Source organism: Macaca mulatta, chromosome X (genome assembly GCF_049350105.2).
Source record: "Macaca mulatta isolate MMU2019108-1 chromosome X, T2T-MMU8v2.0, whole genome shotgun sequence".
Taxonomy (NCBI): Eukaryota; Metazoa; Chordata; class Mammalia; order Primates; family Cercopithecidae; genus Macaca; species Macaca mulatta.
Window position 1 is genome coordinate 84,091,775 of NC_133426.1, and position 13,387 is coordinate 84,105,161.

The 13,387-nt window shown below is 41.8% G+C and overlaps 1 protein-coding gene across 11 annotated transcripts in view; it reads right to left on the bottom strand.

Annotated features, from left to right (window-relative positions):
- MAGT1 (magnesium transporter 1) overlaps positions 1–13,387 on the bottom strand; it is a 61,118-nt gene that overhangs the window by 44,361 nt on the left and 3,370 nt on the right. For all 11 annotated transcript variants that reach the window (XR_013413145.1, XR_013413146.1, XR_013413149.1 and 8 more), the window contains exon 2: positions 2,750–2,919. Coding sequence is in view for 3 of the 11 variants with exons in the window: in XM_028842515.2 (XP_028698348.1) it covers positions 2,750–2,919 (170 nt within the window). In the remaining 8 variants the exon portion in view is untranslated. The remainder of the gene's footprint in view (positions 1–2,749; positions 2,920–13,387) is intronic.

The window sequence follows — 13,387 nt, forward strand, 5'->3', positions numbered from 1 at the left end:
ATCCAAATCACTCCTATTAACTTTCTTTCCTGAAATTTTACAGTATTTATTATATGTACAGTTGATCTGGTACTTAATCACAAATTGCCTTATATTGCCATCTAAATTTTCATATGTGTAACTCATTTCCTTAACCGGATGATAAGGGTAGGGTATCTATTTTACAATTCTCATCCCAATAGCACCACAAATACAGTATTATTCATGTTGCTGTTGCTTAATTTTTATTTGTTGAATGAGTGTAGAAAATTTTGAGTTAATATTAAATTTGGTCTTATAGAAAGTAAGATGACAGTAAAAGCTTAGGTTAGTAAGAATTCCATTAATTTGCATTTAAGAGAATTATGAAGGAGTTTGTGTTTGTTCCCTGCCATTTTTGTATACTCTTGATTCCTACTGAGTGAACTGATGGAACTAGAAATAATTCTATATTTCAAGTTTATTCAGTTATTACTTATGATTCCTTTTTCTTCTATTTATTTTTAATTTATATTCAGCATATACTCCACAAAATAGGCACTATGGAACCAAATACCTTGACTATACCCTAGCTCCCGGGAGAAAATCGTTAAAGAAAAGTTATCAAGGCTTGGGGTGGCAGAACACACCATTCTGAAACAAGCTGTCTATTCCTTTGCATGACTCTCAGACTGTCAGAATCTGGAGAACCTCCGAGTTTTTACTAAACCAATTATTCATACAGTAGCTTTGTCATTTTATTTAAAGTTAATTACCAAATCAGATACACTGATCTAAAAATATGAGTAAAAAGACACTAAAAAGCAAAAGGTATTTTATTTTTTAGTATCCACCATTTTGAATTGTTCATGGCGCTTTTATTTAAAAAGAAATAGCAATCTTTGCTCCTAAGATCATCAAGAAACAATAAAATAAAATCAAGAAACCACTGTTTGATGAAAACTTAAGCAAGACTAGTCTCTATCTCCAAAGTTTACAATCACTATAAAACAATTGGGAAATTAGAAACATCCCTAAATCATGGATCTTTGGGATTAAAAAAATAATTAATATACCCACCACCTTACCTATTTATTATTTTTTGGTGATGAGAATATTTAAAATGTTTTTAGCAATTTCAAAATCTACAATACATTAACTATGGTCACCATGCTGCGCAATAGATCACCAGAACTTACTCCTCTCATCTAACTAAAACTTGGTACACTTTCCCCACTGTCCTCTCCCAAGCCTCTGAAAACCACAATTCTACTCTGCTTCTAGGAGTTCAACCTTTTCAGATTTCACATGAGATCCCATGCATCTTTGTTTTTTTGTTGGCTTGTTTTTGAGACAGGGTCTTGGTCTGTCACCCAGGCTGGAGTGCAGTGGGATGATTACAGCTTTCTGCACTTTTGACCTCCCAGGGTCAAGTGATCCTCCCACCTCAGCCTCCAGAGTAGCTGGGACTACAGGCACATCACCACACCCAGCTAATTTTGTTTATTTTTATAGATACAAATTTTCACTATGTTGCCCAGTCTGGTCTCCAATGCCTGGGCCCAGGTGATCCTCCTGCCTCAGCCTCCCAAAGTGCTGAGATTACAGACTGCGCTACCACACCCAGCTGCATCTTTAAAAAAAAAAAAAAAAATTACCAACCGGGTGTGGTGGCTCACACCTGTAATCCCAGCACTTTGGGAGGCCGAAGTGGGTGGATCATGAGGTCAAAAGATCGAGTCCATCCTGGCCAATGTGGTGAAACCCTGTCTCTACTAAAAATACAAAAATTAGCTTGACATGGTGATGTGCACTTGCAGTCTCAGCTACTCGGGAGGCTGAGGCAGGAGAACTGCTTGAACCCGGGAGGTGGAGATTGAAGTGAGTCAAGATCACGCCACCGCACTCCAGCCTGGGTGACAGAGCAAGACTTTGTTTCCAAAAAAAAAAAAGAAAAGAAAAGAAAAGAAAATTACCAGTTTTCTCGAATTCCAAACTTGGATGAAGCCACCATTATTACATTAGTAAGCATCTCAAGTATTGGCATTGGGTAGACCAGTTAAAATTCTGGAGCCTGTTTCTTCCAAAAATGGTAGGATATTTGCTTTACCTACCTTTTGGGATTTTGACAATACAAGAGCATGAAGTTGAAAGCACTTATAAATAATAATAAAATACTACATCAATGTTACTGGCATACAGTCACATAAGTTGATACTATTTTTTTTTTTTTTTTTGAGACAGTCTCGCTGTGTTGCCCAGGCTGGAGTGCAGTGGCGCGACCTTGGCTCACTGCAACCTCTGCCTCCCGGGTTCAAGCGATTATCCTGCCTCGGCCTCCCAAATATCTGGGACTGCAGGCAGGCACCACAATGCCTAGCTAATTTTTGTATTTTTTTTTTTTTTTTTTAGTAGAGACGGGGTTTCACCATGTTGGCTGGGCCGGTCTTGAACTCCTGACCTCAGAAGATCCACCTGCCTCGACCTCCCAAAGCGTTGGGATTACAGGCGTGAGCCCCCATGCCCGGCCAAGTTGATACTAATTTATAAGATGACTGATCTTTAAGTTACTTTTATGATAGCTACCACAATTATTTATCCATGCTTCCCCCGCTAATGTGGATAATCAAGAATTGACTATAAAAGAGCAGTAGTATTGCTACCATAGACATCCTGAGTAAGGTATATACATTATTTAACTACCTACTGCACTGATTTGGCTCTTCTGGGATTGAGAAATGGTTAACGTTATATGAGTTATTTAATTTTAAAGTGTAGTTGAAGTTCATACTTGCAAACGACACACTGTCTATGAAGTTGGAGAGCAGTGAACATGACAATAACGGAGTAATTTCTCGGTGGGGCTTTCACAAGGCGACGGAACTTGTCTCCATTCATTCTTATTACAGGTCTTTTGTTAGTCCATTCCATCAGCTGACTAACCTTTTCAGATAACACCATCTAAAAAAGACAAAGTGAGCATGCTATTAATATACTCAACTTGGCATTTAAGTTCTTTTAATTAGGCAACTTACTTAAAACCAATACTAACAAGCTGAGGTATACAGAAAATGTGAGACCTAAAATCAAAATTTGGTAGTTGGGCTGGATAATTATTCTTAAAATACATTATTTCATAATATTTAGTCAGACATTACACTTTTGAAGTAATGAATTATGAATGAATGAATGAACGAATGAATGACACTGTCTCACTCTGTCATCCAGGCTGGAGTGCAGTGGCACAATCAGGGCTCACTGCAGCCTTGACCTCCTGGCCTCAAGGGATCCTCCCAACTCAGCCTCCCAAGTGCTTGCAATACACACATGTTCCACCACGCTCAGCTGATTTTTGTATTTTTTGTAGAGATGGGGCTTCTCCATGTTGCCCAGGCAGGTCTTGAACTCCTGGACTTAAGCAATCTGCCTGCCTCGGCCTCTGACAGTACTGGGATTACAGGCGTGAGCCACCACACCTGGCCTTTATGTATATTTATTTATTTTTGTAGAGACGGGGGTGTCACTATGTTGCTCAGGCTAGTGTTGAGCTCCTGGGCTCACATGATCCTCCCACCTCGGCCTCCCAAGTATTGGCATTACAGTCATGAGCCACTGCACCCAGCCAGAATTATTATTTACTAATAACATAAGACAAAAATAACAAAACCTTTCATTGGCCAAAAATTCCAAAGAATGTTGAGTTAAACCAATGACCAGTTTTATATACAATTTTACTTCTCTAAAAAAAAAATACAGTGAAAATCTTGAAAACGAAGAGTAACGTGGGAGGAATCACTATTGAATTTTAAGGTTTACTATGTAGCCACAATAATCAGGACAGTGTGATACTGATGAAGGGATAGGATCACAGAACAACAGAACAAATAAACAACCCAGAAATAAAACCATACAAGTGTAGCCAAATGATTTTGCACAAAGGTGCAAAAACAACTCAGTGGAGGAAGAATAGCCTTTTCAACAAATGGTGCAGAAGCAATTGATCATCCATAGCCAAAAATATGAACTTCACACCTTATATAAAAACTAACTCGGCTGGGCATAGTGACTCACGCCTGCAATCCCAGCACTTTGGGAAGCTGAGGCGGGTGGATAACCTGAGGTTGGGAGTTCGAGACCAGCCTGACCAACATGGAGAAACCCCATCTCTACTAAAAATACAAAATTACCCTACCCAGGCGTGGTGGCACATGCCTGTAATCCCAGCTACTTGGGAGGCTGAGACAGGAGAATTGCTCGAACCTGGGAGGCAGAGGTTGCAGTGAGCTGAGATCATGCCATTGCACTCCAGCCTGGGCAACAAGAGCAAAACTTCATCTCAAAAAAAAAGAAAAAAAAAAAAAAGAAACTAACACAAAATAGATCATATACTTAACTGTAAAACTATAAAACTTTTACGAAAATAAATAGGAGAAAATATTCAGAAGCTAGGGGTGCGCAAAGGGTTCTTAGGCCTGACAACAAAAGCAGGATCCAAAAAAAGAGAAAAAATTATATACTGGACCTCATCAAAATTCAGCCGGGTGTGGTGGCTCATGCCTGTAATCCCAGCACTTTGGAAGGCTGAGGCGGGCGGATCACTTGAGACTAGGAGTTCGAGACCAGCCTGGCCAACATGGCGAAACCCAGTCTCTACTAAAAATACAAAAATTAGCTGAGCATGGTAGCACATGCCTAAAATGCCAAAATCCCAGCTGCTCAGGAGACTGAGGCATGAGAATCGCTTGAGACCGGGAGGCAGAGGTTGCAAAGTGAGCCAAGATTACACCACTGCACTCCAGCTTGGGTGACACAACAAGACTCTGTCTCAAAAAAAAAAAAAAAAAAAAAAAAAAAATTAAAAAATTTTACTCTCTGCGCCGGGCACAGTGGTTCACACCTATAATCTCAGCACTTTGGGAGCCTGAGATGGGTGGATCACTAGAGGTCAGGAGTTCGAGAACAGCCTGGCCAACAGGTGAAATCCCGTCTCTAATAAAAATATAAAAATTAGCCGGGCACGGTGGCAGGCGCCTGTAATCCCAGCTACTCGGGAGGCTGAGACAGGAGAATCGCTTGAACCTGGGAGGCGGAGGTTGTGGTGAGCCAAGATTGCACCACTGCGCTCCAGCCTGGGCAACAGAGTAAGACTCTGTCTCAAAATAAAATAAAACAAAATATACTGACAATATCAAATGCTGCTGAGGATATGGAGAAACCGGATCTCTCATACATCACTAGTGGGAATGTACTGTGGTACAGCCACTTTGGAAAACAGTTTGGTAGTCTTAAAAAATCAAGCAACTGGCTGGGTGCAGTGGCTCACACCAGTAATCCCAGCACTTTGGGAGGCCGAGGCCGGTGGATCGCTTGAGGTCAGGAGTTCAAGACCAGCCTGGCTAGCATGTTGAAACCACATCTCTACTAAAAAAAAAATACAGGTCAGGTGCGGTGGCTCACGCCTGTAATCCCAGCACTTTCGGAGGCTGAGGCGGGAGGATCACAAGGTCAGGAGATCGAGACCATCCTGGCTAACACAGTGAAACCCCGTCCTACTAAAAATACAAAAAATTAGCTGGGCGTGGTGTGGTGGGCGCCTGTAGTCCCGGCTACTTGGGAGGCTGAGGCAGGAGAATGGCATGAACCCGGGAGGCGGAGCTTGCAGTGAGCTGAGATCATGCCACTGCACTCTAGCCTGGGCGACACAGTGAGACTCTGTATCAAAAAAAAAAAAAAATTAGCTGGGCATGGTGGCATATGCCTGTAATCCCAGGTACTCAGGAGGCTGAGGCATGACAATCACTTGAATCTGGGAGACGGAGGTTGCAGTGAGCCAAGATCACGTCATTGCATTCCAATCTGGGCGACAAGAGCAAAACCCCATCACAAAAAAAAAAAAAAAAAATTTAGCCAGGAATGGTGGTGCGCACCTGTAATCTCAGGTACTTGGGAGGCTGAGGCAGAGAACCCAGGAGGTAGAGGTTGCAGTGAGCTGAGATTGCGCCACTGCACTCCAGCCTGGGTGACAGAGTGAGACTCTGTCTCAAAAAAAAAAAAAAAAAAAAAAAAAAAAAGCCAGGTGCAGTGGCTCATGCTTGTAATCCCAGCACTTTAGGAGGCCAAGGCGGGTGGATCATCTGAGGTCAGGAGTTCGAGACCAGCCTGGCCTACATGATAAAATCCTGTCTCTACTAAAAATACAAAAAATTAGCTGGGTGTGGTGGCGGGCGCCTGTAATCCCAGCTACTCAGGAGGCTGAGGCAGGAGAATCTCTTGAACCTGGGAAAGTGGAGGTTGCAGTGAGCCGAGATCACACCACTGCACTCCAGCCTGGGCAACAAGAGTGAAACTCCATCTCAAAAAAAAAAAAAAAAAAATCAGGCAACTAAAGATACATTTACCATACAACCCATCAACCACATTATTTGGCATTTGTCCTATAGTAATGAAAATTTATGTCTACACACAAAAAAGAGCTAATTTGTTTGTTCCTTTTTAGCTAATCATCATGAGGCCATGGAAGAAAAGCATGGTTAGTTAACAGGATTTAAGTTTGAAATTAAATGCCATCATATTTATCATTCCCCTCATCTTCACCCTCAATGTTTTCTTTTTCTTTTTTCTTTCTTTTTTTTCTCGAGACAGAGTCTTGCTCTGTTGCCCAGAGTGGAGTGCAGCGGCACCGTCTCACCTCACTGCAACCTAGCCCTCCTGAGTTCAAGCAATTCGCCTGCCTCAGCCTTCCAAGTAGCTGGGATTACAGGCACACACTGCCACGCCTGGCTGATTTTTGAATTCTTTTTTTTTTTTTTTTTTTGAGACAGAGTCTCGCTCTGCCGCCCAGGCTGGAGTGCAGTGGCCGGATCTCAGCTCACTGCACGCTCCGCCTCCCGGGTTCACGCCATTCTCCTGCCTCAGCCTCCCGAGTAGTTGGGACTACAGGCGCCCGCCACCGCGCCCGGCTAGTTTTTTGTATTTTTTAGTAGAGACGGGGTTTCACCGTGTTAGCCAGGATGGTCTCGATCTCCTGACCTCGTGATCCGCCCGTCTCGGCCTCCCAAAGTGCTGGGATTACAGGCTTGAGCCACCGCGCCCGGCCGATTTTTGAATTCTTAGTAGAGACAGGGTTTCACCAAGTTGGCCAGGCTGGTCTCGAACTCTTGACTTTGTGATCCGTCTGCCTTGGCCTCTCAAAGTGCTGGGATTACAGGTGTGAATCACTGTGCCCAGCCCCACCCTCAATGTTTAATCCTTGCCTTGAGTAGTAAGAAGGCAGGAAGAGCTAACAAAGAAAACAAGAATCTCAATGTAGAGTTAATGCTAATTTATGATTTTGCTCATCTTTATAGAGATGTGTCTAGAAAAAGCTGGGAAATCATGGAGTGGTTCATCATTCAGAAGCATTTGACCAGTTATATTTCCCATTACCTATATTCTAGCACTTACCATTTTAAGACACTTTGACATTTGATTCCTTTTCTAGACTATTAGCTACAATAGAACAGAGACCCACAACTCTTTACCATACAGTAGGCACTCAGTGTGTACTAAATTTCTAATTAATGAAATTTAACTAGGAATTGACTGACTTGCTTACATTAACATGTAAGAAAGAAATGATAATTGTACACATTAAACACTTACATAGAAACAAAACTTTTTTTCACTTTAGAAAGTAACATGGATTCTAAAAATGCATGATTTGCCTGTTTTTTTTTGTTTTTTTTTTTTTTTTTCTGAGACAGAGTCTCACTCTGTCATGCCCAGGGTGAAGTGTGGCGGCATGATCTGGGCTCACTGCAACCTCTGACTCCCAGGTTCAAGTGATTCTCGTGCCTCAGCCTCCAAAGTAGCTGGGATTACAGGAACGCACTACCACTCCCGGCTAATTTTTATATTTTTAGTAGGGACGGGGTTTGAACATGTTGGCCAGGCTGGTCTTGAACTCCTGGCCTCAAATGATCCACTCGCCTCGGCCTCCCAAAGCGCTGGGATTACAGGTGTGAGCCACCATGCCCAGCCTGATTTGCCTTTAAACATATCTGAATTCATCTAATACTGACCACAACTTTATGTCACAAGTATATCTCTATGAATGATGGAAAAAGGCTGTATAAAAAATAGTTTTGTAGGCTGGGCGCGGTGGCTCACGCCTGTAATCTCAGCACTTTCGGAGGCCAAGGAGGGCGGATCACGAAGTCAGGAGTTCAAGACCAGCCTGGTCAACATGGTGAAACCCCGTCTCTACTAAAAACACAAAAAATAAGCTGGGCGTGATGGTGGGTGCCTATAATCCCAGCTACTCGGGAGGCTGAGGCAGGAGAATTGCTTGAATCCGGGAGGTGGAGGTTGCAGTGAGCCGAAGGTTGCAGTGAGCCGAGATCGCACTACTGCACTCCAGTCTGGGTGACAGAGTGACACTCAGTCTCAAAAAAAAAAAAAAAAAAAAAATTAGTTTTGTAGCAGATACGAAAAAATTCTGGTAAGGGCCACAAAATGAATATGCCACACATGGAAAACCGAACACACTCTAAACCCACAGAAAAATATATACACTCTTGAAAGATTGGTTATAACAGGTTAGGTGCAGTGGCTCACGCCTGTAATCCCAGCACTGAAGTGGGTTGATCACTTGACGTCAGGAATTTGAGACGAGCCTGGCTAACATGGCAAAACCTTGTCTCTACTAAAAATATAAAAGTTAGGGTGGCACACGTTTATAGTCCCAGCTACTGGGAGGCTGAGGCACTAGAACCGCTTGAACCCAGGAGGGGGAGGTTGCAGTGAGCAAAGATGGCACCACTGTACTCCAGCCTGGGCGACAAAGTGAGACTCTTTCTCAAAAAAAAAAAAAAAAAAAAAAGAAAGAAAGAAAGAAAGACTGGTTATAACAAATAATTAACAAGACTGTGGAACAATGAAACAAGTATTTGGTAAAGGCTGTGCGAGAGAGTGAACCAGGAAGATCGGGAATATTTGATTTAAATTAAGACTGCATAGATCAAATTTTTTCAGTTTTTCCAACAAAATGAATTGCTATTATTTGATACTGTTTTAATGATTATCACAGCACAGACAATATCGGTTCACATTTTAAAATATACAATCTATATTTAGAAGCAATCATTAATTTTGCCATATTTTCGAATTAAACTTGACAGTTACCAGCAAATACAAATATGATTTAGCTATTTTATTCAGGGTGACTACATAATCCGTATGGGGCTGAGAAAAACAAGTGTGAAGCAGTAACAGGTATTTACATAGTTTTACATCCTCCTATCTCTCTCTTTTTTTTTTTTTTTTTGAGACGGAGTCTCGCTGTGTCGCCCAGGCTGGAGTGCAGTGGCGTGATCTCGGCTCACTGCAAGCTCCGCCTCCCGGGTTCACACCATTCTCCTGCCTCAGCCTCCCGAGTAGCTGGGACTACAGGCGCCTGCCACCACATCCGGCTAGTTTTTTGTATTTTTAGTAGAGACGGGGTTTCACCATGTTAGCCAGGATGGTCTCGATCTCCTGACCTCCTGATCCACCCACCTCCGCCTCCCAAAGTGCTGGGATTACAGGTTTGAGCCACCACGCCTGGCCCACATCCTCCTATCTCTATTCAACCATATAGATATATAATCATGCCAACAAAAGAAATATATGTACTTTGAATTAGTTATAAATATGTGGAGTTTTCTTACACAAAAATTCTTGAATAAACTTTTTCAAGCAGGTCTACATAAAAAATTTATGGCCAGGCAAGGTGGCTCAAGCCTGTAATCCCAGCACTTTGGGAGGCTAGGGAGTGAGGACTGCTTGAGCCGTGGAGTTCAAGACCAGCCTGGTCAACATAGCGAGACCTACTTAGTACAAAATATTATAAAATTGGTCGGGTGTGGTGGCATGTGCCTGTAGTCCCAGATACTCAGGAGGCTGAGACAGGAGGATCACTTAAGCCCAGGAGTTCAAGGCTGCAGTGAGCTCCGATCACATGTCACTGAACTCTAGGGGGGACAACAGAGCAATACCCTGTCTCTAATATATATATATATAAAATAGAGGAATTATAATCCTTATTCACAATGACCTCTAATATATATATGTATAAGCATATTTGAATTCATCTAATACTGACCACAACTTTGTCACATGTATATCTCTATGAATGATATATATATATATATTTATGAGGTACATGAGATGTTTTGATACAGGCATGCAATATGTACTCATCACATCATGTAAAATGAGATATCCATCTCCTCAAGCATTTATCCTTTGTGTTACAAACAATCCAATTATACTCTTAATTTTTTAAATCTACAATTAAATTATCATTGACTATAGTCACTCCATTGTGCTATCAAACAGTAGGTCTTATTCATTCCGTTTTTTTTTTTTTTTGTACTCATAAAGAATCCCCCCTCCCCCCACCACCCCCAGCTTCTGGTAGCTATCATTCTACACTCTATCTCCATGAGTTCCAGTGTTTTCATTTTTAGCTCCCACAAATAAGTGACAACATGCAATGTTTGTCTTTCCGTGCTCAGCTTATTTCACTTAGTATAATGACCTCTAGTTCCATCCATGTTGTTACAAATGATAGGATCTCATTCTTTTTTTTTTTTTTTTTTTTTTTTTTTTTTTTTTTTTTGAGACAGAGTCTCGCTTAGTCGCCCAGGCTGGAGTGCGGTGGCGCGATCTAGGCTCACTGCAAGCTCCGCCTCCCGGGTTCACGCCATTCTCCTGCCTCAGCCTCCCGAGTAGCTGGGACTACAGGCGCCCGCCGCCTCGCCCGGCTAATTTTTTGCATTTTTAGTAGAGACGGGGTTTCACAGTGTTAGCCAGGATGGTCTCGATCTCCTGACCTTGTGATCCGCCCGCCTCGGCCTCCCAAAGTGCTGGGATTACAGGCGTGAGCCACCGCGCCCGGCCAGGATCTCATTCTTTTTTATGGCTGAATAGTACTCCCAAAACTTATTCGTGTCTTTGTTCTAACCATCAGGGTTTATTCATAAAAATTCTTCATATTTTCAGCTTTCTTAATCATCTACCAGTCCTCAGGTGTTAGTATGAAGTAGAACGAAACAAATTCTTAGTTAAGGTATACATTTCCAGCTCCCTCCTTAAATTAAGAGATCTGGAACAGATCTGGAAATATAACTGGCAGATAATTACTGAAGAAGACAGTGAACAGAGAAGCGAGCATTTTTAATCCTTAAATGCCATCTGCTCCATTATCAGTTCACCTACTTCCTGGATAGGGTTAAAATCTATGGTTGTCCCCTTTCCTTAGTTTTTTATTTTTTGGTGGTATCTCCATTTATTTGTTCTGCAATTGCTACTAAGCCTATTTCTCTGTAATCAGATATTTTCTAGAGAACTGCGGGGTTTTTTGCACATGTGATACCTTCAAGTGTCAGTTCTCACAGCAAAGTTTTTCCAATGATAGCCTGCCTTGTTAAACATCCCAAAAAGATCAACTGGAAAACATTTACCACCCAGAGGAATCTCACTTTATTTTCTAACATTTACTTAACGTCTTTCTAACATTACCTAACGTCTTCTATATGCCAGGTACTGCATTAGGTACCTTACAGCCCTCATCTCATTTAATTTTCACAATAGCCAAAGAAATCAGCATTTTTTCCATTCTTCTGATGAGGAAAATGAGACTCAGAGTAACTTGTTAAACATCATTGGGGGTGGATTAAAGCATATCCTTTTTAAAACTACAGACTTTTTTGGAAAATTGGGGAGGGAGACCCATCTGCCATCCTAGCATTATGATGACCAGTTTTATTATGCTTCAGTATGCATTGCGTGTTCATCACTTTCCACGTTTCATATTATTTATTTATTATTATAGATTCCCAGAAGAAATATGAATAATTTTATCAAAGACCATGCTTTTTCATTTTTATCATGCTGCCTAAGATAACACCAGATGCGAGGACGAACAACTTCCCTTCCACAAAAAGGGGAAAGGATTCACCATAAAATAAAACCAGTCGCTGCAAAAACAAGCCTTTGTTGCCTAGCAGAAAACATAGGCTTTGGAACTAGACAGACCAGTGTGGGATCTCAGCTCAATTTCTTAGAGTTGTGCTTCTCTGAGCAAGCCCCCAACCTCCCTCTTACTTACTGTCAGCTCCCTTATCTATCTATCTACCTATCTATCTATCTATCTACCTACCTACATGGGGTGGACAGAGACGAGCCTGGCTATATTGTTCAGGCTGGTCTCAAACTCTTGGCCTCAAGGGATCCTGCCACCTCAGCTTCCCAAAGTTCTGGGATTATAGGCATGAGCCACCATGCCTGGCCAGTCCCCTCATCTTTCAAGTCCCATCATCTTCCAAAGGGGGTTGCTTACTCTGCAATGTTAATGTGTGGATTATAGATAATGAGTATAAACTATGGTGCCTGGCATGTAGAATGCATTCGACAAATATCAGAGAATAAATGGCTGGGCTCAGCGGCTCACGTCTGTAATTCTGTCACTTTAGGAGGCCAAAGCAGGAGGACTGCTGGAGGCCAGGAGTTTGAAACCAGCCTGGTCAACATAGTGAGATCCCGTCTCTACAAAACATTTTTAAAAATGTGAAAAGGAGAATAAGGCCATGTTCCAATGAAAGCATTGTTAAAAGGTATGAATAATAAGCAGGCTAGCATTCCATTTAACAACAGACAACTATGAGGAACTTGAGTGATTTTTAATCATATTCATTTAGGGGAGGTATCTTTCAAAAATAACATATATACACACACACACACACTTTTTTTTTTTTTGAGACAGAGTCTCACTCTCTCATTCAAGCAATTCTCATGCCTCAGCCTCCTGAGTAGCGGGGACCACAGGCATGTGCCACCATGGCCGGCTATTTTTTTTTTGTATTTTTAGTAGAGAGGGAGTTTCCCCAAGTTGGCCGGCCTGGTCTTGAACTCCTGACCTCAAGTGATCCACCTGCCTCGGCCTCCCAAAGTACTGGGATTACAGGCATGAGCCACTGCACCCGGCAAAAAAATAGATTTTAAGATCAGACAATATCCTATTATTTAAAGTCAAGTTTACTATAGTAGATAGACCTGGAATTTTTTTAAAATAGTGTTTTCAAAAATGGACAAAAAAAATGTTCTGCAACAGAACACCCATATTTTGAAACTGTGTCTAAGGAGTACCATAGTAATCTTTTTAAAAACAGCCTAAACCATTCTCAGAGAGGGAAGGAGGAAAAACTAAATCATCTTTAGCAGCCTATATAAATTACATGCTTACTGATGAGAAAATCCAATTTTATGTTGTGAAATCTAAGAAAACCTACAACTGAGAGAACGGATTCCTGGCTGAACACAGTGGCTCATGCCTGTAATCCCAGCACTTTGGGAAGCCAAGGTGGGTGGATCACTTGAGCCCAGGAGTTCAAGACCAGCCTGGACAACA